This window comes from Colius striatus, chromosome 9 (genome assembly GCF_028858725.1).
Source record: "Colius striatus isolate bColStr4 chromosome 9, bColStr4.1.hap1, whole genome shotgun sequence".
Taxonomy (NCBI): domain Eukaryota; kingdom Metazoa; phylum Chordata; class Aves; order Coliiformes; family Coliidae; genus Colius; species Colius striatus.
In genome coordinates this window covers 22617455-22643790 of record NC_084767.1, presented here as the reverse complement: position 1 = coordinate 22643790, position 26336 = coordinate 22617455, and the positions used below count along the sequence as shown (strand labels likewise).

At 41.8% G+C, this 26336-nt stretch overlaps 5 protein-coding genes across 5 annotated transcripts; all 5 read right to left on the bottom strand.

Annotated features, from left to right (window-relative positions):
* Positions 1-212: 212 nt before the first annotated feature.
* On the bottom strand, positions 213-4978 carry LOC133626014 (UDP-glucuronosyltransferase 1A8-like). The gene is made up of 2 exons (XM_062001951.1): positions 4133-4978; positions 213-221 (listed from the first exon to the last, which is right to left on the bottom strand). The coding sequence occupies exons 1-2, from the start codon at positions 4976-4978 to the stop codon at positions 213-215; spliced, it is 855 nt and encodes a 284-aa protein (XP_061857935.1).
* Positions 4979-12490: 7512 nt separating this feature from the next.
* On the bottom strand, positions 12491-13426 carry LOC133626013 (UDP-glucuronosyltransferase 1A8-like). Its single transcript, XM_062001949.1, has one exon. It carries the CDS (start codon positions 13424-13426, stop codon positions 12491-12493), a length of 936 nt encoding a protein of 311 aa, XP_061857933.1.
* Positions 13427-16945: 3519 nt separating this feature from the next.
* On the bottom strand, positions 16946-17809 carry LOC104552715 (UDP-glucuronosyltransferase 1A1-like). Its single transcript, XM_062001948.1, has one exon. The coding sequence runs from the start codon at positions 17807-17809 to the stop codon at positions 16946-16948; it is 864 nt and encodes a 287-aa protein (XP_061857932.1).
* Positions 17810-19881: 2072 nt separating this feature from the next.
* Positions 19882-20771, bottom strand: LOC133626012 (UDP-glucuronosyltransferase 1A8-like). The gene has a single exon (XM_062001947.1). The coding sequence runs from the start codon at positions 20755-20757 to the stop codon at positions 19882-19884; it is 876 nt and encodes a 291-aa protein (XP_061857931.1). The 5' UTR covers positions 20758-20771.
* A 3113-nt stretch (positions 20772-23884) lies between these two features.
* LOC133626011 (UDP-glucuronosyltransferase 1A8-like) lies at positions 23885-24978 on the bottom strand. Its single transcript, XM_062001946.1, has 2 exons — positions 24122-24978; positions 23885-23954 (listed from the first exon to the last, which is right to left on the bottom strand). Exons 1-2 carry the CDS (start codon positions 24976-24978, stop codon positions 23885-23887), a joined length of 927 nt encoding a protein of 308 aa, XP_061857930.1.
* Positions 24979-26336: the final 1358 nt, after the last annotated feature.

Sequence of the window (26336 nt, the reverse complement as noted above, 5' to 3'; positions counted from 1 at the left end):
TTATCTGGAAAACAAGAGGAGGATATTAGGGTTTTCTTCTGCCCTATTCTGTTTCAGGGGTACTCACAATTTGCAGTACCTGAATATTCCCTTTCATGCTTTTGATCTACTACAGAATGTGCTGTACTCGATTCAGAGACCTAGTTGGTACCCAAAAACCTGAATGGGAATTTACAGAAGATATCCACAATGCAGAAAAGCATAAAACCCAGTTAAATAACCTATAAAAGAAAGAGAGGACACAATTGTAAAAGGCTTTCTTTTGGGGGTTTAGATATTGACACCTTATAATCTTCAATGAGGATGAGAGGAGAATGTGTTTATGGATGTACGGATGGACAGTCCAAGAGACAGTTGGGAAGGGAGAACAGCATAAGGCAGACACAGAGGAGACTGCTTATGGGTGTTCCTCAGGCTACTCTGTCAGACTAATACAGCCACGTCCTTGCTGACTGGGGGGACACTGGTTACAGAGATGAACACGACATAAGAAGACTAGATGAAACAGAAGCTAACAAGTGTGGCTCCTGTTGAGGAAGGAAGTTTGCAACTCACCAAAATTCAGGTGCGCTTCAGTTCAACAACAGACCTTATCACTTGCATAAAAGTTACATGACAATCGAACTCTTATATCTGATCAGGCTTTAGGTTTGACAGGATATAACTGAATGCTACAAATCAGGAAATAACATTTCTGTATCTTGCAGATTTTCTCACTAAATAATACCATGGTGTTTTCAGTTAGGTTTTGCTGTAAGGATACTCAAACATTTATGTTCTTACTTTTTCAATAAAAACAAAGTAAAATTTTATACCTGAGATAAGTTTTTTCTTCTGACCACAGTTTATCCCTCCAATAAAAACCATGTTTGGCATCACTGGTCTTGGGAACTCAAACACAAAATCATTTCTCATTAGCCAAACAGATCCGTGGCTTAAAAGGTAACTTTTTCTTGAAAAATCTCCTATGCAAGATCTTCAAATTGTGTGAATACAGGCTTACAGTAAACTAACTCCAGCATGTGGACCAGCATGTTCTTCACACATTGAGCAAATATCATAGTATCTGAATTAGTCAAGAAGAGTCTGGGAATGTAGGAAGGAGGGTTTGGACACTAAGTAGCTTCAGAATCCAGATCACACGGAAATCCTTGCAAAAAAAGTAGACAGAAGGAACTGAAACATACTCAGCAATTATCGGTCCACACATCAGAATTGGATCCATGAAAACTACATCAAATTTGCTGTCTCTCAAATACCGCATCACGTCTTTGTTGCGCAAGAGACTCTTACAGGTGGTAAAAACCAACCTGGACATTTCTAATGTACTTTGACGCATTGTAATAATACTATTCAAAACAGATTGTTCAATAGAATGAGCATCAACGAATGCCTTGAGTGCAACAGCTAAATGTTCTGCTGTGTAAGGTACTGGATATACTTTCACTGTATAATTCTCAGCCTTCTTTGACTTCATCTACAAACTTGTGGATGGTACAGCCACAACAACTTCATGTCCATTTTGCTGGAGTTTCCCCCTCACCGCTGGGCGCATGCTGAGACAGTGGCTTCCATCCTGAGGTGTCACAAGGATGTTTCCACCTTCAGCAAAGATCACAGACTATGTCAGAAGAAGAAATCTCCCAGTATGTTGGTAAAAACACTGAAATGGAAGAGCCATTTCAGTGGAAGTAAACTGAAGAGTTCTGCTCTGGATTGAGACAACACAGTCCTTTATATAAAGTCCATGTAAGCTTTAACTTTGGGGAATTCATTGACTGCACAAGTAACCAATATTGTTGTGGTTGACCTTCAATATTGCAATTGCCAGTATAACAGGTAAGAGGAGCACATCATTGTTGAAAAAAGATATCATCCTTATGTGCTTTTTGCTAATTTGTAAGCTCAGAACTATGTCAGCACATTCCTTCCTCCATGAAACTAAACCAGGGATGTCATCTTGAAACAAAAATTGTGGTGAATTCCACTGACTTGGAAATGCCTAGTGAGAAAATAAGCCAGGTTTTGCTTTTAAAAGTACCGTGTGTCTGGCCCAGACAGGAACAAAGAACCACTAGCAGCCACTCACTCCTCCTCCCCCTCCCAGCGGGACAAGGAAGAGAAATGTAACCAAGGGCATTTGGAAATGCTTAAGGACAGGGAGGGCTGACTTGTCACCTAACAGTCTGAGGCAAAATAGACAGGACTACATGACTTGGGGAAGAAAGCAAAATTAATTTAATCTGCCACCAAACAGAAACATAGCAGGAAAAAAACACAGAGGGAGACAATGATGAAGAATACAACCGACTCTTTAAGAACACCTTCCCCACATTCCTCCCCTCTTTCTGGGCTCAGGCACCTGATCCCAGTATCTTTACCTACTCCCTCCACTCAGTGGAGCAGGGAGGACAGAGAATATAAGCCTGGTTTTGCTTTCAAAAGGCAACCTTTAAAATACACCCTGCAGAATGAATGAAAATTGCAACACAATTTGTTTTATGGACTAAGCCTAACTGAGAACATCTAATCAGTATGTAGAAGGCTGATGTTAAATTCCCACCTCCTAGAGACAGTCTTAACAAATATATCACAGCTACCAGGGTTTACCAAGCTGAGGAGAGCAACAATCCTGTTTGGATTTCTCCCCATGGCACTAGACAAAAAAATGACTGAAATTGTAAGTTCAGGGCAAGTGAAGAGAAGGGAGGTATGGATCTTTTTTGACATGAAGAAATAGTCTTGGTCTTTGGTCACTGGCCTGAAAACCCTTTAATATATATTGTGAGCAAGACAAAATTTAGGCTGGGATATGATGTTTTTTACCAGTCCCACTGATAACATACACACAGAAAACTTCAACAAACAAAATGGGCTTATGAGCTCTCCTTTCACAGATATAGGCAGTAATGTAAGAACTCACTTACAGATGTCTCCAGGACCACTTCAGCTGTGAGCACCATTGGAGCTGCAAATTTGTTTTTTCTCTTCTGTGTTCACTTCTGGGCAGCAGTCTAACTTTGATGATTAACTTGATTAACTAGATTAAATTAGCCAGGAACTTAGTACTTGAACCTGTGGGTTTGAAGCTAGTAACAGGGAGGCACAATGTATCCCTAGAGTTCACGTTTCCTGAGGGAGGAACTGATTGCTGGGCTGTTACAGAAACCCTAGGTTCTAATACTCCAGATCACGTTCCCAGTGGCCGCTCTACTCAAGTAGTGTAGCACCTTGTTTGCTGCCATTCCTGGCTTACCTCTGGAAAAGTACAGTAAACTGAGGGCCTCAGGGATTTGCTAGAAGAATGGGGGTTTTTTTAATGCAAGTAGAGCCAATGCCAGACCAAAGTCTTTTGGGAGGTGCTAATGATGAGGTCCTTGTGAAGAAAAGAACTGAAGATGCTGGAAATCCCACCTACACTTATAAGAGGAAGAAAACTTTACAGCCCTAGGCACTGGCAATTGTCTTACTAGACACAAAAATGTGCTAGCACTGCTCTGCATAGCACCACACTGTCGCACAGACATGGCAGAACCACATTTAGACAAGGAGAAACGATTTCCAGACAGGAAGAAATATGGAAAAGTGATAAGCAGGAGACATTTTTGTTAGGCACAGACTGAAGATGTGAGACTGAATAGATTCACAAAAAATTCTTATTATATGCTAGACATTCAAAGACAGAGAGTGCATTGCAAGTGCTGTGATAAGAAGTGATCCACTCCATTTGTAACTTTCTGCTTGGAGCGTTTTCTTCTCTGCACTTGGATATTGACATCAAAATGTCAAAAGAACAAGGACAACTTTCTTAGGAAAACTGTAAGAACAGCAATTAAGCTTGCAATGATTCACTACTGTATCTGCATGTCAAAGCACAAACCTAGGTAGAATAAACGGGAAATAAAGTCAAAACACTGTGACGAATCACCTATGCCTGCCAAACAATTAGGAAACTAGTTGGAAGGCAATGCCTTGCAGGGGGAGGTGGTGACCACCGACTCATGAATGACTGCTAGAAATCACCAAAGGCCCTCTTAGAGCATGTGTAGTTTCAAAATGACATGGTAGATTTACATGAGTTTGGGTGTTTAGTTTTTTTTTTTTTTAATTTTCTACAGCAGTAAGAACATACCTTAGGTAGTGGTTTCTTCTGAGCACAGTTTATACCTCCAATGAAGACCATATTGGGCATCACTGGTCTGACATATTCAAACACAAAGTCAAATCTCAGAAGCCAAATGGAAGCAGAGCTCACAAGATCTACCAGGGATACGTCTTTCTGCAGAACTTCAGACGAAAGCTTTAATGCATCACTGTAGTAAACGTTACAATAAACAAGCTCCAGGAGGGAAACGAGTGCATTCTCTACTCTCTGGAAAAAGGTCATGTGGTCTGAGTTGAAGGTAAATAGTCTTGGGACATAGGACAGAGGATTTGGACACTGTGGTGCTTCATAGTGTAAGCTGCAAGGAAATCCTCTCATGAAGAACACAAATGGAAGAGAAAAATAATTAGCAAGCGTTGCTCCACACAAAAAAATGGGGTCTGTTAGGACAGCATCAAAGCCACTTTGATTCAGGTGCTGAAGTAGCTCTTTGTTGTTGAATAGATCCTGGCACTGAGTAAAGAACATATGGAAAACATGCAATCCGCTGTTGAACATTGCCAGAGTGTTCAGTGGGAAAGGTAAGTCCTTCAGGTGAGTGGCAACAAATTCACGAAAGCTATTATCCAGTTCTTCTAGTGTGTGAGTCACTGGGTAACTTTTCACCGTGTATGCCTGTGTTGCTTTCATCTGCCAGCTAACTTCTGGCATAAGCACCACCACTTCATGTCCTCTCTCAGCAAGCTTCTCAACTACATGCTGCATGCTAAGCCAGTGGCTTCCAACCATGGGCACCACCAACAGTTTCCCTCCATCTGAGAGGCCAGGTAGGAGGAGGACAAAAATCCAGGCACAGCAAAGCCGCAGTGTCATGCTCCTGTGTTCAGAGTGTGGACTGTGACGGACCGTGAAAATCTCCTTAAGGCTCTAGCTGATGGTTTTTTAGGAAGCCGAGTGATTTATCTGCCGAGTTGTGCTGCTTTGTCATAGTCTTCAGTTAATGATTCACTACTTTGGGATGTGGGCCCTTTGGGGGAGGTTTTTTCATGTGGTGGGTATTTTTTTTCTTTCTCATTATTTGTAAAGCCAAATCAAGTGACTGGATAGTAAAGATTGTTTTCTCACAAAAGGTTGATTTAAATTTTTTACAGGGTTGTGGTTTGTTGTTTTGTTTTTTCCAACCCCAGATTTGTTGAACAAGAGTAATTACAGAGCTGTTAGGCAAACATACTGCCCTTCCCTCCCTTCTGCAGCAGGATGCATTTGCCACCCAAACCTCACAGCACTCTACACGTGAACAGACTGTGTGCAAAAGCAAATGCAGGATGGGTGAAGTTAATCAGTATCTTAGATGTACTTCTGAGTGTTTGAGAGATTGCCAGCAAATCCCTTAGTTGACTTCATTATCTGGAAAGGGTTTGTTGACAAATTAAACTTTGCTGGGTTCAAGGCAATGAGAAGTAAGAGTTGCTTACCTCTCATAAGCAATCACCACATGTTAAGATATTGTGAATCTTTAATTTGGATATGAAGCTGCATAGCTGAGTGCTGCCTATGGCCACGTAGCCCCACCAGCATGACGTATGTAATCATAGTGTTGTCCTAAAAGCGAGGTGGTGCAGCCAGTGTGCGAGACGCCAATATGCCCACAGAGCAGATGTGTTTTATGGGCATAAATATAGGTGCCAGGTGGTAATCCAAAACGTTAGTCCTCAACAGTGACTCCCATGGTGCTGTATTTACACACAGAACTTTAGCATATTGTATATTCTGTATTCTAATAGATATGTATTGTTATTCTATTTAGTGATTGGTTAGTAGTCCTTTGCTCAGCATGTAATGAGTATGCATGTTTAGATTGGTTTCCTCCACTCTCTTAAGTCTAGGGTGTTAGTTGGGTAGATGGTATGCCAATTGGTGGTTGTGATCTCCCTCTGTCTTACTTTCCTTTCCTCCAATTACTGCATATTTTTGCTGACTTCATTGTAAGTAGGCAACTAGTCAGCTTTTGGGCCTTCTGAGGCCTAGAAAGGTCCCTCCTTATCAGTGACCTAGAGTGTTCATGCAATGAAGCTCTTGCTTCATGGTCATCCCAAGATAAACAGTGTTACAATATTTTGGCATTATTTCCTTCTATTAGCCAGATGCTAATAGACGTTATACCAGGGTGAGTCAGTGCTGGCAGTTAAGTACTGCACTAGGCTTGGTGGCAGCTAGGCGGTTGCAAAGACCTGCTTGTTTCAAAGAGGGAGCTTGTCTTCTCACATCACTGGCCAGGCCAATTGGTATTTGAAATCCCACTTGCACTATAAGGCCTGGCCTGCAGCTCAGGGAGGGATGCAAACCAGAAGGGTCAGCAGGAGAAGCAAAATCAATGCAAATCAATGGTAAAGTACCTGGGGTTTGGTGGGTTTTTTTGAGGAGTAGCTTATATTTTTTTTCAATAACCAAAACCCAGTTGCTACAACTAAGAAAAACTAATTATTTTTTTCATCGTTGCACACATGCATTTTTCAGAAGATACATAGCCAGCAGAAAATCTTTCCCATCTCTACATAAAACTTCCATCTAATCTCTTCTCCTATTGGGTATAAAACTAAGCTGCAAAACAGTAGTTCACCACTCAGATAATGTGAACCAACAACTCACCTCTAATTCATGAACCCAAGAGTTCGTGGCCAATGTCAGTCCAGTTCATCAGCTCTGGATGACTTTATGGCCAATGTCAGTTCAGTTCATCAGCTCTGCATGATTTTATGGCCAATGTCAGTTCAGTTCATCAGCTCTGCATGATTTTATGGCCAATGTCAGTTCAGTTGATAGAATCATAGAATCATAGAATGGTAGGGGTTGGAAGGGACCTTTAGAGGTCATCTAGTCCAACTTCCCTGCAGAAGCAGGGTCACCTAGATCAGGTCACTTAGGAACATGTCCAGGCAGGTCTTGAAGACCTCCAAGGAAGGAGACTCCGCAACCCCTCTGGGCAGCCTGTTCCACTGCTCCATCACCCTCACAGTGGAATAGTTTTTCCTTATGTTTAGGTGGAACTTTTTGTGTTCCAACTTCATCCCATTACCCCTTGTCCTGTTGCAAACAATTCATCAACTTTGTGAGTCCCGATCCTTCTCCCTTGAAAATTGCTGGGTGTTTTAAATGTTGGTGATAAGCTCTAACCATAAAACTTTACAAGTAGTTGACTGGGCAGGTGCCTTCAGGATACTATTTGCTCCTTCAGGGATTTAAAGGCTCTACATCACTGGTATAGGTTTCCTCAAAGGAGCTTCTGCATGCTTATTTTGAAGCCTGGTGGGAAAGTGTTGTCCTTACTGAGAACCTGCCCTCCAAAAATCCCAGTCAGCTCCACCACCCACACTTGCCCCTGTATCAGTAGTTTACCACACAGGATTAATTTAATGGGAATTTTCAAAGGGATCTGTTCCTCATACCTTCTGAGAAGGCTGTCAACTGAACACTAGAAGAAGACACATTCAAGTTAGACTGACAGATGAAGACAGACTGTCATGCATGTCTCATGCATTTACAGACATCTACTTGGGTCTTTAATATCTGATTGGCAATCTTGCCCACTCTGGATTCCATATCCTTTTGAAAGGCCCCTTGTTAGCAACAACTGTGACTTTTCTTTCATTCAAAGATATATATAACCAGATAGAATCAATGAAGTGGCACTAGAGACTGTCGTGGTTGCAGGATTATCACTGCCACTTCCAACATAAGTACTAAACATACTTATCTGGAAAACAAGAGGAGGATATTAGGGTTTTCTTCTGCCCTATTCTGTTTCAGGGGTACTCACAATTTGCAGTACCTGAATATTCCCTTTCATGCTTTTGATCTACTACAGAATGTGCTGTACTCGATTCAGAGACCTAGTTGGTACCCAAAAACCTGAATGGGAATTTACAGAAGATATCCACAATGCAGAAAAGCATAAAACCCAGTTAAATAACCTATAAAAGAAAGAGAGGACACAATTGTAAAAGGCTTTCTTTTGGGGGTTTAGATATTGACACCTTATAATCTTCAATGAGGATGAGAGGAGAATGTGTTTATGGATGTACGGATGGACAGTCCAAGAGACAGTTGGGAAGGGAGAACAGCATAAGGCAGACACAGAGGAGACTGCTTATGGGTGTTCCTCAGGCTACTCTGTCAGACTAATACAGCCATGTCCTTGCTGACTGGGGGGACACTGGTTACAGAGATGAACACGACATAAGAAGACTAGATGAAACAGAAGCTAACAAGTGTGGCTCCTGTTGAGGAAGGAAGTTTGCAACTCACCAAAATTCAGGTGCGCTTCAGTTCAACAACAGACCTTATCACTTGCATAAAAGTTACATGACAATCGAACTCTTATATCTGATCAGGCTTTAGGTTTGACAGGATATAACTGAATGCTACAAATCAGGAAATAACATTTCTGTATCTTGCAGATTTTCTCACTAAATAATACCATGGTGTTTTCAGTTAGGTTTTGCTGTAAGGATACTCAAACATTTATGTTCTTACTTTTTCAATAAAAACAAAGTAAAATTTTATACCTGAGATAAGTTTTTTCTTCTGACCACAGTTTATCCCTCCAATAAAAACCATGTTTGGCATCGCTGGTCTTGGGAACTCAAACACAAAATCATTTCTCATTAGCCAAACAGATCCGTGGCTTAAAAGGTAACTTTTTCTTGAAAAATCTCCTATGCAAGATCTTCAAATTGTGTGAATACAGGCTTACAGTAAACTAACTCCAGCATGTGGACCAGCATGTTCTTCACACATTGAGCAAATATCATAGTATCTGAATTAGTCAAGAAGAGTCTGGGAATGTAGGAAGGAGGGTTTGGACACTAAGTAGCTTCAGAATCCAGATCACACGGAAATCCTTGCAAAAAAAGTAGACAGAAGGAACTGAAACATACTCAGCAATTATCGGTCCACACATCAGAATTGGATCCATGAAAACTACATCAAATTTGCTGTCTCTCAAATACCGCATCACGTCTTTGTTGCGCAAGAGACTCTTACAGGTGGTAAAAACCAACCTGGACATTTCTAATGTACTTTGACACATTGTAATAATACTATTCAAAACAGATTGTTCAATAGAATGAGCATCAACGAATGCCTTGAGTGCAACAGCTAAATGTTCTGCTGTGTAAGGTACTGGATATACTTTCACTGTATAATTCTCAGCCTTCTTTGACTTCATCTACAAACTTGTGGATGGTACAGCCACAACAACTTCATGTCCATTTTGCTGGAGTTTCCCCCCCCCACCGCTGGGCGCATGCTGAGACAGTGGCTTCCATCCTGAGGTGTCACAAGGATGTTTCCACCTTCAGCAAAGATCACAGACTATGTCAGAAGAAGAAATCTCCCAGTATGTTGGTAAAAACACTGAAATGGAAGAGCCATTTCAGTGGAAGTAAACTGAAGAGTTCTGCTCTGGATTCAGACAACACAGTCCTTTATATAAAGTCCATGTAAGCTTTAACTTTGGGGAATTCATTGACTGCACAAGTAACCAATATTGTTGTGGTTGACCTTCAATATTGCAATTGCCAGTATAACAGGTAAGAGGAGCACATCATTGTTGAAAAAAGATATCATCCTTATGTGCTTTTTGCTAATTTGTAAGCTCAGAACTATGTCAGCACATTCCTTCCTCCATGAAACTAAACGAGGGATGTCATCTTGAAACAAAAATTGTGGTGAATTCCACTGACTTGGAAATGCCTAGTGAGAAAATAAGCCAGGTTTTGCTTTTAAAAGTACCGTGTGTCTGGCCCAGACAGGAACAAAGAACCACTAGCAGCCACTCACTCCTCCTCCCCCTCCCAGCGGGACAAGGAAGAGAAATGTAACCAAGGGCATTTGGAAATGCTTAAGGACAGGGAGGGCTGACTTGTCACCTAACAGTCTGAGGCAAAATAGACAGGACTACATGACTTGGGGAAGAAAGCAAAATTAATTTAATCTGCCACCAAACAGAAACATAGCAGGAAAAAAACACAGAGGGAGACAATGATGAAGAATACAACCGACTCTTTAAGAACACCTTCCCCACATTCCTCCCCTCTTTCTGCGCTCAGGCACCTGATCCCAGTATCTTTACCTACTCCCTCCACTCAGTGGAGCAGGGAGGACAGAGAATATAAGCCTGGTTTTGCTTTCAAAAGGCAACCTTTAAAATACACCCCATAGAATGAATGAAAATTGCAACACAATTTGTCTTATGGACTAAGCCTAACTGAGAACATCTAATCAGTATGTAGAAGGCTGATGTTAAATTCCCACCTCCTAGAGACAGTCTGAACAAATATATCACAGCTACCAGGGTTTACCAAGCTGAGGAGAGCAACAATCTTGTTTGGATTTCTCCCCATGGCACTAGACAAAAAAATGACTGAAATTATGAGTTCAGGGCAAGTGAAGAGAAGGGAGGTATGGATCTTTTTGACATGAAGAAATAGTCTTGGTCTTTGGTCACTGGCCTGAAAACCCTTTAATATATATTGTGAGCAAGACAAAATTTAGGCTGGGATATGATGTTTTTTACCAGTCCCACTGATAACATACACACAGAAAACCTCAACAAACAAAATGGGCTTATGAGCTCTCCTTTCACAGATATAGGCAGTAATATAAGCACGCACTTACAGATGTCTCCAGGACCACTTCAGCTATGAGCACCATTGGAGCTGCAAATTTGTTTTTTCTTTTCCGTGTTCACTTCTGGGCAGCAGTCTAACTTTGATGATTAACTTGATTAACTAACTTGATTAAATTAGCCAGGAACTTAGTACTTGAACCTGTGGGTTCGAAGCTACTAACAGGGAGGCACAATGTATCCCTAGAGTTCACATTTCCTGAGGGAGGAACTGATTGCTGGGCTGTTATAGAAACCCTAGGTTCTAATACTCCAGATCATGTTCCCAATGGCCGCTCTACTCAGGTAGTGTAGCACCTTGTTTGCTGCCATTCCTGGCTTACCTCTGGAAAAGTACAGTAAACCGAGGGCCTCAGGGATTTACTAGAAGAATGGGGTTTTTTTTAATGCAAGTAGAGCCAATGCCAGACCAAAGTCTTTTGGGAGGTGCTAATGATGAGGTCCTTGTGAGGAAAAGAACTGAAGATGCTGGAAATCCCACCTACACTTATAAGAGGAAGAAAACTTTACAGCCCTAGGCACTGGCAATTGTCTTACTAGACACAAAAATGTGCTAGCACTGCTCTGCATAGCACCACACTGTCGCACAGACATGGCAGAACCACATTTAGACAAGGAGAAACGATTTCCAGACAGGAAGAAATATGGAAAAGTGATAAGCAGGAGACATTTTTGTTAGGCACAGACTGAAGATGTGAGACTGAATAGATTCACAAAAAATTCTTATTATATGCTAGACATTCAAAGATAGAGCGTGCATTGCAAGTGCTGTGATAAGAAGTGATCCACTCCATTTGAAACTTTCTGATTGGAGTGTTTTCTTCTCTGCACTTGGATATTGAAGTCAAAATGTCAAAAGAACAAGGACAACTTTGTTAGGAAAACTGTAAGAACAGCAATTAAGCTTGCAATGATTCACTACTATATCTGCATGTCAAAAGCACAAACCTAGGTAGAATAAACGGGAAATAAAGTCAAAACACTGTGACGAATCACCTATGCCTGCCAAACAATTAGGAAACTAGTTGGAAGGCAATGCCTTGCAGGGGGAGGTGGTGACCACCGACTCATGAAGGACTGCTAGAAATCACCAAAGGCCCTCTTAGAGCATGGGTAGTTAACAGATAGAATGACACAGTAAAATTATAATGCTATGTAAATTACTAGCCAATACATAGGAGTGTATAACCTTTGAACTCTTGTGTGTAAGTACAGTGCAGAAACCCGTGCTGGGTGTGCTTCATTTGTGGCGTTATCACCAAGCACCCAGGCTTGTGCAAACCTGAAATCAATCAGCAACATCCCTCCTGAACGTGTGGTGATTGGTGAGTTGCACTCCAGCTAATAAATCTGCTTTTTGGATAACAATAAGACCTTCAACAGCAAAATTAGTGGATTGAAATCAGCCAACACAAAGTCTATTTTCCACGACCTAAAGCAGAACAAGTCCGGATACGTACAGATATGTTTTCATAAAGATTGAATACACTCCCTAATTCTTTGTACCAGAACATCAGAGCAAAAAACTGTTGAAAAGGTGAGGCAGCAGCAGGAAGGACAGAATTAGGGGAAAAAAAAAAAAAAAGCAGAGGTAGAGAGAGAACAGACAGACAAGAAATGGATGGAATCCTTAGGTTGGCAAGCTCACCTAAGGTCAGATCTTAGCTGAACAATTATTATTTACAAAACAGAAGGTCTCAGTTTTCAAAATGACATGGTAGATTTACATGAGTTTGGGTGTTTAGTTTGTTTTTTTTTTTTAATTTTCTACAGCAGTAAGAACATACCTTAGGTAGTGGTTTCTTCTGAGCACAGTTTATACCTCCAATGAAGACCATATTAGGCATCACTGGTCTGACATATTCAAACACAAAGTCAAATCTCAGAAGCCAAATGGAAGCAGAGCTCACAAGATCTACCAGGGATACGTCTTTCTGCAGAACGTCAGACGAAAGCTTTAATGCTTCACTGTAGTAAACGTTACAATAAACAAGCTCCAGGAGGGAAACGAGTGCATTCTCTACTCTCTGGAAAAAGGTCATGTGGTCTGAGTTGAAGGTAAATAGTCTTGGGACATAGGACAGAGGATTTGGACACTGTGGTGCTTCATAGTGTAAGCTGCAAGGAAATCCTCTCATGAAGAACACAAATGGAAGAGAAAAATAATTAGCAAGTGTTGCTCCACACAGAAGAATGGGGTCTGTTAGGACAGCATCAAAGCCACTTTGATTCAGGTGCTGCTGTATCTCTTTGTTGTTGAATAGATCCTGGCACTGAGTAAAGAACATATGGAAAGCATTCCATGAGCTGTTGAACATTGCCAGAGTGTTCAGTGGGAAAGGTAAGTCCTTCAGGTGAGTGGCAACAAATTCACGAAAGCTATTATCCAGTTCTTCTAGTGTGTGAGTCACTGGGTAACTTTTCACCGTGTATGCCTGTGTTGCTTTCATCTGCCAGCTTACTTCTGGCATAAGCACCACCACTTCGTGTCCTCTCTCAGCAAGCTTCTCAACTACATGCTGCATGCTAAGCCAGTGGCTTCCAACCATGGGCACCACCAACAGTTTCCCTCCATCTGAGAGGCCAGGTAGGAGGAGGACAAAAATCCAGGCACAGCAAAGCCGCAGTGTCATGCTCCCGTGTTCAGAGTATGGACTGTGACGGACCGTGAAAATCTCCTTAAGGCTCTAGCTAATGGTTTTTTAGGAAGCCGAGTGATTTCTCTGCTGAGTTGTGCTGCTTTGTCATAGTCTTCAGTTAATGATTCACTGCTTTGGGATGTGGGCCCTTTGGGGGAGGTTTTTTCGTGTGGTGGGTATTTTTTTTCTTTCTCATTATTTGTAAAGCCAAATCAAGTGACTGGATAGTAAAGATTATTTTCTCACAAGAGGTTGATTTAAATTTTTTACAGGGTTGTGGTTTGTTGTTTTGTTTTTTCCAACCCCAGATTTGTTGAACAAGAGTAATTACAGAGCTGTTAGGCAAACATACTGCCCTTCCCTCCCTTCTGCAGCAGGATGCATTTGCCACCCAAACCTCACAGCACTCTACACGTGAACAGACTGTGTGCAAAAGCAAATGCAGGATGGGTGAAGTTAATCAGTATCTTAGATGTACTTCTGAGTGTTTGAGAGATTGCCAGCAAATCCCTTAGTTGACTTCATTATCTGGAAAGGGTTTGTTGACAAATTAAACTTTGCTGGGTTCAAGGCAATGAGAAGTAAGAGTTGCTTACCTCTCATAAGCAATCACCACATGTTAAGATATTGTGAATCTTTAATTTGGATATGAAGCTGCATAGCTGAGTGCTGCCTATGGCCACGTAGCCCCACTAGCATGATGTATGTAATCACATAGTGTTGTCCTAAAAGCGGCGTTCTGCCGCCAGTGTGCGAGACGCCAATATGCCCACAGAGCAGGTGTGTTTTATGGGCATAAATATAGGTGCCAGGCAGTAATCCAAAACGTTAGTCCCCTCAACAGTGACTCCCATGGTGCTGTATTTACACACAGAACTTTAGCATATTGTATATTCTGTATTCTAATAGATAGGTATTGTTATTCTATTTAGTGATTGGTTAGTAGTCCTTTGCTCAGCATGTAATGAGTATGCATGTTTAGATTGGTTTCCTCCACTCTCTTCTTTTAAGTCTAGGGTGTTAGTTGGGTAGATGGTGTGCCAGTTGGTGGTTGTCATCTCCCCCTGTCTTACTTTCCTTTCCTCCAGTTACTGCATATTTTTGCTGACTTCATTGTAAGCAGGCAACTAGTCAGCTTTTGGGCCTTCTGAGGCCTAGAAAGGTCCCTCCTTATCAGTGAGCTAGAGAGTTCATGCAATGAAGCTCTTGCTTCATGGTCATCCCAAGATAAACAGTGTTACAATATTTTGGCATTATTTCCTTCTTTTAGTCAGATACTGTTTTGCAAGCTATTTGGCTCCTTCTTCTTGCCAAATCCCACTCTATAAAGTACATTGACATTACAGCAGGGTGAGTCAGTGCTGGCAGTTAAGTACTGCACTAGGCTTGGTGGCAGCTAGGCGGTTGCAAAGACCTGCTTGTTTCAAAGAGGGAGTTTGTCTTCTCACATCACTGGCCAGGCCCATTGGTATTTGAAATCCCAGTGCCACTATAAGGCCTGGCCTGCAGCTCAGGGAGGGATGCGAACCAGAAGAGTCAGCAGGAGAAGTAGACCCACACTCCCATAAGGCCTTGTGCAACAAGGCTGCTAATGTTTTGAGTATAAATACAGCAGAGGTAGTGTTGGTTTCCTAGCTTTGTGGATTGCCACCTAGCACCCATTTTTGCACAAATATGCAACAAAGTTGTATCTCAAATTTGTGTGTACATTGGCTTACTGTACACCGGTAGTCTGAAAGTGTGTACTTGTACTTGTCCCTGAGAAGCCATTCAGTAGTTCCAATGGCCAAAACAGTTATGAAAAAGCACTGCTCTGATAAAGTGGCCATGGTGGGGGGTTGACAAGCAATTTGAAAGAGACTTTTGTGGAAAAGCAAGATATAATTATCAGCAGCTCAAGAGAAATAAACAGTGCTTTCAGTGGGGAGATTCGGGTGAGGTATCTAGGAGGAGTAAAACAAAGCATGAAGGACAGTTAGGGCTGCCTCTGGGGAAGCGTTTTCTGTTTTCTTGTGAAGCTTCACTCCTCAGTGTTGACAAATAACTTTGAATTTGGGGGAAGAATAAGGGTGGTGATATGCAGGAGGAATCCATTCCTTAAGACTCAAGGAAGGATGGTAAGCGAAAGCAGTTCAAAGGGAGCTGAAAGGAGAGTCAGTTTATTCTTAAGTAATTTCCACAAAGGATAAAACCTCATCCTTTCTAGGAAACAATGTGATTTATGGCTGAAATAGCTGTATGACACTAACTATAGATTAATCATCTGGCGAGGAGAGCTGTCTCCTCCTGTCTCTCCTTTTCCACTTAATTTCTGCCTTTGCTTGAAGCTGTTCTACGTGCAGCACAAACAAGCAAGAATATAAATCACATGCAGCAACAAGCTACTGTGCATCAGAAGCATCAACAAGCTTACATACATCACATGCATACCTTTCATCAACTACATTTTAGACCACAGATGTCCAACCAACCAGCCATCAACATTTCCCTCTCCAAAGCAGATGTCTCCTAAAAAGGCAGTTGAGAACTCAGCTGTCATAATTCTTGTGATGGAAGCTGTTGTTAGACCAAAAGCTTCACCACAAGATATTAGCTGCTGACTGAAACACAAGACTAATGTTACAGAAGGCAGCACATTATTCTGTTATAAAAAGTACAAAATTTAAGTAATTTTATCAAATAGTTATTTGTAAGTAAAATTTAAAAGTAAGTTAGCATAACTAGGCAAAATGAGGCCTCCCTGGTGAAGCCGCTCCCAAAGAGAAGAACGTGCATGAGAAGTCGGGCACAATGGGAATAAGAGTGATAACAAAGGGGGATTGTTCAGATCCATGCACCTGCAAGCCATAAAACTTGGTTATTAACAAATAACCAATCGAGTTAAAGGACAAATTTAATAAACAGTTATAAGCAGGCTTTGTATGCATAGTGAAAAGGAACAAAAGAATATTGGGTATAAGTATCTGTTAATCTTGATGCTTCATTGGATATTCTTTGGGAATGACCCCGTGTTCCCAGTATGCATTGTCAAATAAAGGATGCCTCTCCTTATCTTTGTGTGGGTAAGTTTTCTTCCCAGCAGACTTTCAACAATTCTATTGTACATAACACAGTGAATTATTTTTCTGACTGGGTAAGCAGCTAATGCTCTTGAAGAAATATTATATGGACTCTTATGCAAGGCAAAGAACTTTTGGAAGAGCTGTTACAGTTGACCTATGCTTTTTTTGCATTAATTCCTGAGCAAATTGGTGTTTCCATACCTACTTCAGCTGGAATTAAACACAACACACCATGTGATCTCCTCACTGAACAAACTTCCCATATTGGGCAGACTCAAGGAAAAGAAGTAGAATAGCATCTTGTTCTCCTCTTCTTTTTTTTTCACATGGATTGGCTATTCAGAAAGCATTATTCTCAATTATGTCTTTAAGTAAGAAACATTATTAATATGTTTTTACATTAAAAGACACTATTATGCCTCACACAAATCACGCCAGAACTTTGCCTTTGTTATACCTTCCCCAGCCAGTCACTGACCTGAGATAATGGTTTCTTCTGACCGCAGTTTATGCCTCCAATGAAAATCATATTAGGCATTATCGGCGTGGGATAGTCAAAGACAAAGTCGAGTCTCTTCAGCCAAATCGATCCATGACTTAAGAGCTGTGTAATTGTCATTGGCTTTTGGAGAAAGTCTGAGGCCAGGCTTTCAAAAGGTGAAAAGACCATACTGCAGGTGAAAGTCTCTGAAATGCTAATCAGGAAGTTCTTCACTCTCTGAGGAAATGTCATATGATCTGTATTGAATGAGAACATTCGTGGGACATAGGATGGTGGGTCCGGACTCTGAGCAGCGTGAGTGTCTATAGCGCACGGAACACCCCGCAAGAAGAAAACAGTAGGGATAGAAAAGTGCAAACCAATTATCTGTCCACAGGGTGTCAGTGGATCTGTAAAGATGGCATCAAATTTACTTTCTTCAATGTATTTCATCATCTCTTTGTTGTACAGTAAGGAACTGCAGGAAACGTGAAACATGGCAGCGCTCTTTTTGAAACCATACCAGGTATTAAAAAATCTGACCAGGAAAGGCTCTTCGCTAAAACACTCTGCACTAAATGTCTTTATCAATTCTTCCATCTCTTCCTTTTTGAAAGGTACAGGATACGTTTTTAATTCATATGTCACCGAGGAATCTATCAGCATTTTGTTGTCTGGTGCAATAACAACTATTTTATGCCCTCTTTTGCTCAGCTCGGCAAGCACTTCCTTCATACTGAGCCAGTGGCTGCCCTCCATTGGAATCACCAGCAGTTTTCCAGGAGCAGCAGGAGTCAGGCAGCACAAAAAAGGCAGCAGAACTGCCAACAGCATGTTGCAAGTCAGACAGGAACCTATGCACAAGAGCAGCCAGGTGGTTTGGAAGCTTTTGTAACTATGCTCCACCTACGCAAACACATCACATGGCAATGCTTTCTGATGATACCTCTGCCCTTTTGCCTTGCCTCACCTTTCAGATGTTCATAAGTTTGCACACAATTGAGTCATGATATGTGCTTAAGATTGTAAAAGGTTGAGATGAACTTTGAGATGAACTTCAAAAGCAGATTTCCATGAGCATGGGAAAGGTGTGTCTCCTACAACATGCTGTGCTCACCCAAGCTGAGACTGCAGCTCAATGTCCATAGTACACAGCCCACAGCTGCTGATTTCACACTAAGACCACAGCCTCACGACACCTCTTACCATCAGCAACACAGCAATTTTTCTGATATTTACTGACAACATGCATGGGAATCCATGAAAGAAATGCAAACCTGGACAGAAATACTGTGGACCAAACATGGTAGTACTGGGTCTATGAAGAGCACACCAAAAAGACTGTTCCATCTAGTGTTGGACATCGCTGCCACTGAAGGCTGACAGAATTGTCAGACAGTGTAATAATTTGGGGTGTTTTAATAAATATTTTATTTTCTAATAAAGCTGAGGCACCTTGTACCATGAAACATAACTTAATGTAAAGACAAATACAGCAAATCAATGGTAAAGTACCTGGGGTTTGGTGGGGTTTTTTGAGGAGTAGCTTATGTTTTTCTTTAATAACCAAACCCAGTTGCTACAACTAAGAAAAACTAATTATTTTTTTCATCGTTGCAAACATGCATTTTTCAGAAGACACATGGCCAGCAGAAAATCTTTCCCATCCCTACATAAAACTTATATCTAATCTCTTGTCCTATTGGGAATAAATAAGCTGCAAAACAGTAGTTCACCACTCAGATAACGTGAACCAACAACTCACTTCTAATTCATGAACCCAAGAGTTTGAGGCCAATGTCAGTTTAGTTCATGGGCTCTGCATGAATTTATGACCAATGTCAGTTCAGTTCATAGAATCATAGAATCATAGAATGGTAGGGGTTGGAAGGGACCTTCAGAGATCATCCAGTCCAATCTCCCTGCAGAAGCAGGTTCACTTAGATCAGGTCACTTAGGAACATGTCCAGGCAGGTCTTGAAGACCTCCAAGGAAGGAGACTCCACAACCCCTCTGGGCAGCCTGTTCCACTGCTCCGTCACCCTCACAGTGGAATAGTTTTTCCTTATGTTTAGGTGGAACTTTTTGTGTTCCAACTTCATCCCATTACCCCTTGTCCTGTTGCAAACAACTCATCAGCTCTGTGAGTCCCGATCCTTGTCCCCTGTAAATTGCTGGGTGTTTTAAATGTTGGTGATAAGTTCTAACCATAAAACTTTACAAGTAGGTGACTGGGCAGGTGCCTTCAGGATACTATTTGCTCCTCCGGGGAATTCAAGGCTGTACATCACTGGTATAAGTTTCTTTCACAGGCAGCTTCTGCATGCTTATATTCAAGCCTGGTGGAGTGGACAGATAGAATGACACAGCAAAATTATAATGCTATGCAAAATTACTAACTAATACATAGGACCTTTGAACTCTTGTGTGTAAGTACAGTGCTGAAACCCGAGCTGGGTGTGCTTGATTTGTGGCGTTATCACCAAGCACCCAGGCTTGTGCAAACCTGGAATCAATCAGTAACGTCCCTCCTGAGCGTGTGGTGACTGGTGAGTTGCACTCCAGCTAATATATACCCTTTTTGGACAACAATATGACCTTCAAAAGCAGAATTAATGCACTGAAATCAGCCAACACAAAGTCTGTTTTCCACGACCTAAAGCAGAACAAGTCTGGATATGTACAGATACATTTTCTCACAGATCGAACAGACTCACTACTTCTTTGTACCAGAGCAAAAACTGTTGAAAAGGTGAGGCAGCAACAGGAAGGACAGAATTAGGGGGGAGGGGGGAAAAAGCAGAGGTAAAGAGAAAACAGACAGACAAAAAATGGATGGAGTCCTTAGGTTGGCAAGACCACCTAAGGTCATGGTAGGTTTACATGACTTTCAGTGTTTGGTTTTTTTAAAATTTTCTACAGCAGAAAGAACATACCTTAGGTAGTGGTTTCTTCTGAGCACAGTTTATACCTCCAATGAAGACCATATTGGGCATCACCGGTCTGACATATTCAAACACAAAGTCAAATCTCAGAAGCCAAATGGAAGCAGAGTTCACAAGATCTACCAGGGATACATCTTTCTGCAGAACTTCAGACGAAAGCTTTAATGCATCACTGTATAAAACATTACAGTATACAAGCTCCAGGAGGGAAACGAGTGCATTCTCTACTCTCTGGAAAAAGGTCATGTGGTCTGAGTTGAAGGTAAATAGTCTTGGGACATAGGACGGAGGATTTGGACACTGTGGTGCTTCATAGTGTAAGCTGCAAGGAAATCCTCTCATGACGAACACAAATGGAAGAGAAAAATAATTAGCAACCGTTGCTCCACACATAAAAGCGGGGTCTGTTAGGACAGCATCAAAGCCACTTTGATTCAGGTGCTGAAGTAGTTCTTTGTTGTTGAATAGATCCCGGCACTGAGTAAAGAACATATGGAAAACATGCACTGAGCTGTTGAACAATGCCAGAGCGTTCAGTGGGAAAGGTAAGTCCTTCAGGTGAGCGGCAACATATTCACGAAAGCTATTATCCAGTTCTTCTAGTGTGTGAGTCACTGGGTAACTTTTCACCGTGTATGCCTGTGTTGCTTTCATCTGCCAGCTTACTTCTGGCATAAGCACCACCACTTCGTGTCCTCTCTCAGCAAGCTTCTCAACTACATGCTGCAAGCTAAGCCAGTGGCTTCCAACCATGGGCACCACCAACAGTTTCCCTCCATCTGAGAGGCCAGGTAGGAGGAGGACAAAAATCCAGGCAGAGCAAAGCCACAGTGTCATGCTGCTGTGTTCTGAGTGTGGACTGTGATGGACCGTGAAAATCTCCTTCAGGCTGTAGATGATGCTTTTTAAGGACGCTGAGTGATTTATCTGCTGTGTTGTGCTGCTTTGTCATAGTCTTCAGTTAATGATTCACTGCTTTGGGTTGTGGGCCCTTTGGGGGAGGTTTTTTTTCTGTGGTGTTTTTTTTTTCCTCATTATTTGTAAAGCCAAATCAGGTGACCCTTTCCAGTCCTAAGTCAGAGCACGTTAGAGTTGCACAGTGTTCAACAGAGATCTAGGTCTTCAACATGCTAGTCAGATTTCTTAGGACTCCTCTCTGGATCCGTGATGTGTCCTGTTTTACACCTTGGCCAAGACCAAGAAAGGCAAGTCTGGTGTGAACCACATGTTTTCCTATCAGTCTTTTTCTTTCTTTCTCCCACTTTATCAATGTCTGTACCTTTTTCCTTGTGTTGGGAAACTACTGACCAAGTGAGAAACTGCAGGTTTTTCTCAGGCACTTGGTAACGTTTCAGAAATCAAAACATTTAAGACTCTGAGTATAGGGAGAAGCTCTGAGGTACAAGTGAGAAAAATACTCTCACAATTTTTAATGTCATTATAACATTTATATAAAGTGCAATTAAAAACAATCATTGAAAAAATGGATAGTAAAGATTATTTTCTCACAAAAGGTTGATTTAAATTTTTTACAGGGTCGTGGTTTGTTGGGTTTTTTTCCAACCCCAGATTTGTTGAACAAGAGTAATTACAGAGCTGTTAGGCAAACATACTGCCCTTCCCTCCCTTCTGCAGCAGGATGCATTTGCCACCCAAACCTCACAGCACTCTACACGTGAACAGACTGTGTGCAAAAGCAAATGCAGGATGGGTGAAGTTAATCAGTATCTTAGATGCTTAAACTTGTGAGTGTTTGAGAGATTGCCAGCAAATCCCTTAGTTGACTTCATTATCTGGCAAGGGTTTGTTGATGAATTAAACTTTGCTGGGTTCAAGGCAATGAGAAGTAAGAGTTGCTTGCCTCTCACAAGGAATCACCACATGTTAAGATATTGTGAATCTTTAATCTGGGTAAGAAGCTGCATAGCTGAGTGCTGCCTATGGCCACGTAGCTCCACCAGGATGATGTATGTAATCATAGTGTTGTCCCAAAACCGGGGTGGTGCAGCCAGTGTGCCAGACGCCAATATGCCCACAGAGCAGGTGTGTTTTATGGGCATAAATATAGGTGCCAGGTGGCAATCCAAAACGTTAGTCCTCTCAACAGTGACTCCCATGGTGCTGTATTTACACACAGAACTTTAGCATATTGTATATTCTGTATTCTAATAGATATGTATTGTTATTCTATTTAGTGATTGGTTAGTAGTCCTTTGCTCAGCATGTAATGAGTATGCATGTTTAGATTGGTTTCCTCCACTCTCTTAAGTCTAGGGTGTTAGTTGGGTAGATGGTATGCCAATTGGTGGTTGTGATCTCCCTCTGTCTTACTTTCCTTTCCTCCAGTTACTGCACGTTTTTGCTGACTTCATTGTAAGTAGGCAACTAGTCAGTTTTTGGGCCTTCTGAGGCCTAGAAAGGTCCCTCCTTATCAGTGAGATAGAGAGCTCATACAAGGAAGCTCTTGCTTGATGGTCAACCCAAGATAAACAGTGTTACAATATTTTGGCATTATTTCCTTCTATTAGCCAGATGCTAATAGACATTATACCGGGGTGAGTCAGTGCTGGCAGTTAAGTACTGCACTTGGCTTGGTGGCAGCTAGGCAGTTGCAAAGACCTGCTTGTTTCGAAGAGGGAACTTGTCTTCTCACATCACTGGCCAGGCCCATTGGTATTTGAAATCCCAGTGCCACTATAAGGCCTGGCCTGCAGCTCAGGGAGGGATGCAAATCAGAAGGGTCAGCAGGAGAAGCAAAATCAATGCAAGTCAACTGTACAGTAGCTGGGGTTCGGTGGGGTTTTTTGAGGAGTAGCTTATGTTTTTCTTTAATAACCAAACCCAGTTGCTACAACTAAGAAAAACTAATTATTTTTTTCATCGTTGCAAACATGCATTTTTCAGAAGACACATGGCCAGCAGAAAATCTTTCCCATCCCTACATAAAACTTATATCTAATCTCTTGTCCTATTGGGAATAAATAAGCTGCAAAACAGTAGTTCACCACTCAGATAACGTGAACCAACAACTCACTTCTAATTCATGAACCCAAGAGTTTGAGGCCAATGTCAGTTTAGTTCATGGGCTCTGCATGAATTTATGACCAATGTCAGTTCAGTTCATAGAATCATAGAATCATAGAATGGTAGGGGTTGGAAGGGACCTTCAGAGATCATCCAGTCCAATCTCCCTGCAGAAGCAGGTTCACTTAGATCAGGTCACTTAGGAACATGTCCAGGCAGGTCTTGAAGACCTCCAAGGAAGGAGACTCCACAACCCCTCTGGGCAGCCTGTTCCACTGCTCCGTCACCCTCACAGTGGAATAGTTTTTCCTTATGTTTAGGTGGAACTTTTTGTGTTCCAACTTCATCCCATTACCCCTTGTCCTGTTGCAAACAATTCATCAGCTCTGTGAGTCCCGATCCTTGTCCCCTGTAAATTGCTGGGTGTTTTAAATGTTGGTGATAAGCTCTAACCATAAAACTTTACAAGTAGGTGACTGGGCAGGTGCCTTCAGGATACTATTTGCTCCTCCGGGGAATTCAAGGCTATACATTACTGGTATAGGTTTCTTTCAAAGGCAGCTTCTGCATGCTTATATTCAAGCCTGGTGGAGTGGACAGATAGAATGACACAGCAAAATTATAATGCTATGCAAATTACTAACCAATACATAGGACCTTTGAACTCTTGTGTGTAAGTACAGTGCTGAAACCCGTGCTGGGTGTGCTTGATTTGTGGCGTTATCACCAAGCACCCAGGCTTGTGCAAACCTGAAATCAATCAGTAACATCCCTCCTGAGCGTGTGGTGACTGGTGAGTTGCACTCCAGCTAATATATACCCTTTTTGGACAACAATATGACCTTCAAAAGCAGAATTAATGCATTGAAATCAGCCAACACAAAGTCTGTTTTCCATGACCTAAAGCAGAACAAGTCTGGATATGTACAGATACATTTTCTCACAGATCGAACAGACTCACTACTTCTTTGTACCAGAGTATCAGAGCAAAAACTGTGGAAAAGGAGAGGCAGCAGCAGGAAGGACAGAATTAGGGGGGAGGGGGGAAAAAGCAGAGGTAAAGAGAGAACAGACAGACAAAAAATGGATGGAGTCCTTAGGTTGGCAAGACCACCTAAGGTCATGGTAGGTTTACATGACTTTCAGTGTTTGGTTTTTTTTAAATTTTCTACAGCAGTAAGAACATACCTTAGGTAGTGGTTTCTTCTGAGCACAGTTTATACCTCCAATGAAGACCATATTAGGCATCACTGGTCTGACATATTCAAACACAAAGTCAAATCTCAGAAGCCAAATGGAAGCAGAGCTCACAAGATCTACCAGGGATACGTCTTTCTGCAGAACGTCAGACGAAAGCTTTAATGCATCACTGTAGAAACCGTTACAATAAACAAGCTCCAGGAGGGAAACGAGTGCATTCTCTACTCTCTGGAAAAAGGTCATGTGGTCTGAGTTGAAGGTAAATAGTCTTGGGACATAGGACAGAGGATTTGGACACTGTGGTGCTTCATAGTGTAAGCTGCAAGGAAATCCTCTCATGAAGAACACAAATGGAAGAGAAAAATAATTAGCAAGCGTCGCTCCACACATAAGAATGGGGTCTGTTAGGACAGCATCAAAGCCACTTTGATTCAGGTGCTGAAGTAGCTCTTTGTTGTTGAATAGATCCTGGCACTGAGTAAAGAACATATGGAAAGCATTCCATGAGCTGTTGTACATTGCCAGAGTGTTCAGTGGGAAAGGTAAGTTCTTCAGGTGAGCAGCGACATATTCACGAAAGCTATTATCCAGTTCTTCTAGTGTGTGAGTCACTGGGTAACTTTTCACCGCGTATGCCTGTGTTGCTTTCATCTGCCAGCTTACTTCTGGCATAAGCACCACCACTTCATGTCCTCTCTCAGCAAGCTTCTCAACTACATGCTGCATGCTAAGCCAGTGGCTTCCACCCATGGGCACCACCAACAGTTTCCCTCCATCTGAGAGGCCAGGTAGGAGGAGGACAAAAATCCAGGCACAGCAAAGCCGCAGTGTCATGCTGCTGTGTTCAGAGTGTGGACTGTGACGGACCGTGAAAATCTCCTTCAGGCTGTAATTGATGCTTTTTTAAGGACGCTGAGGAATTTATCTGCTGAGTTGTGCTGCTATGTCATAGTCTTCAGTTAATGATTCACTGCTTTGGGTTGTGGGCCCTTTGGAGGAGGGTTTTTTTGTGTGAATTTTTTTTTTTTCCTCATTATTTGTAAAGCCAAATCAGGTGACCCTTTCCAGTCCTAAGTCAGAGCACGTTAGAGTTGCACAGTGTTCAACAGAGATCTAGGTCTTCAACATGCTAGTCAGATTTCTTAGGACTCCTCTCTGGATCCGTGATGTGTCCTGTTTTACACCTTGGCCAAGACCAAGAAAGGCAAGTCTGGTGTGAACCACATGTTTTCCTATCAGTCTTTTTCTTTCTTTCTCCCACTTTATCAATGTCTGTACCTTTTTCCTTGTGTTGGGAAACTACTGACCAAGTGAGAAACTGCAGGTTTTTCTCAGGCACTTGGTAACGTTTCAGAAATCAAAACATTTAAGACTCTGAGTATAGGGAGAAGCTCTGAGGTACAAGTGAGAAAAATACTCTCACAATTTTTAATGTCATTATAACATTTCTATAAAATGCAATCATTGGAATAAAGACTGGATAGTAAAGATTATTTTCTCACAAAAGGTTGATTTAAATATTTTACAGGGTCATGGTTTGTTGGGTTTTTTTTCCAACCCCAGATTTGTTGAACAAGAGTAATTACAGAGCTGTTAGGCAAACATACCGCCCTTCCCTCCCTTCTGCAGCAGGATGCATTTGCCATCCAAACCTCACAGCACTCTACACGTGAACAGACTGTGTGCAAAAACAAATGCAGGATGGGTGAAGTTAATCGGTATCTTAGATGCTTAAACTTGTGAGTGTTTGAGAGACTGCCAGCAAATCCCTTAGTTGGCTTCATTATCTGGCAAGGGTTTGTTGATGAATTAAACTTTGCTGGGTTCAAGGCAATGAGAAGTAAGAGTTGCTTGCCTCTCACAAGCAATCACCACATGTTAAGATATTGTGAATCTTTAATTTGGGTAAGAAGCTGCATAGCTGAGTGCTGCCTATGGCTACGTGGCTCAACCAGCATGATGTATGTAATCATAGTGTTGTCCTAAAAGTGGTGTGGTGCAGCATGTGTGCAGGATGGCAATATGCATACAGAGCAGAGGTGTTTTTACTGCATATGTGCATAAATATGGGTGCTAGCAAGTGTCCTGGTTTAAGCCCATCATGGGACAAAAGACCAAGATTAGCGTGAAGTACCAAAGTCCTGGGAATTGTCAAAGGGTAGGAAGGACTTAATTGCTGCTTTTGGTCCTGA

Bases quoted from the DNA above. Each gene is read 5' to 3' on its own strand.
- LOC133626012 (XM_062001947.1), bottom strand. From the start codon at position 20,757: ATGACACTGTGGCTTTGCTCTGCCTGGATTTTTGTCCTCCTCCTACCT.
- LOC133626011 (XM_062001946.1), bottom strand. From the start codon at position 24,978: ATGACACTGCGGCTTTGCTGTGCCTGGATTTTTGTCCTCCTCCTACCT. The intron at 23,955-24,121 runs CTGCTGTAGAAA...TTCCTGCTGCTG, and splicing joins CTACCTAAGGTATGTTCTTA to CCTCTCCTTTTCCACAGTTT.
- LOC104552715 (XM_062001948.1), bottom strand. From the start codon at position 17,809: ATGCTGTTGGCAGTTCTGCTGCCTTTTTTGTGCTGCCTGACTCCTGCT.
- LOC133626013 (XM_062001949.1), bottom strand. From the start codon at position 13,426: ATGACACTGCGGCTTTGCTGTGCCTGGATTTTTGTCCTCCTCCTACCT.
- LOC133626014 (XM_062001951.1), bottom strand. From the start codon at position 4,978: ATGACACTGCGGCTTTGCTGTGCCTGGATTTTTGTCCTCCTCCTACCT.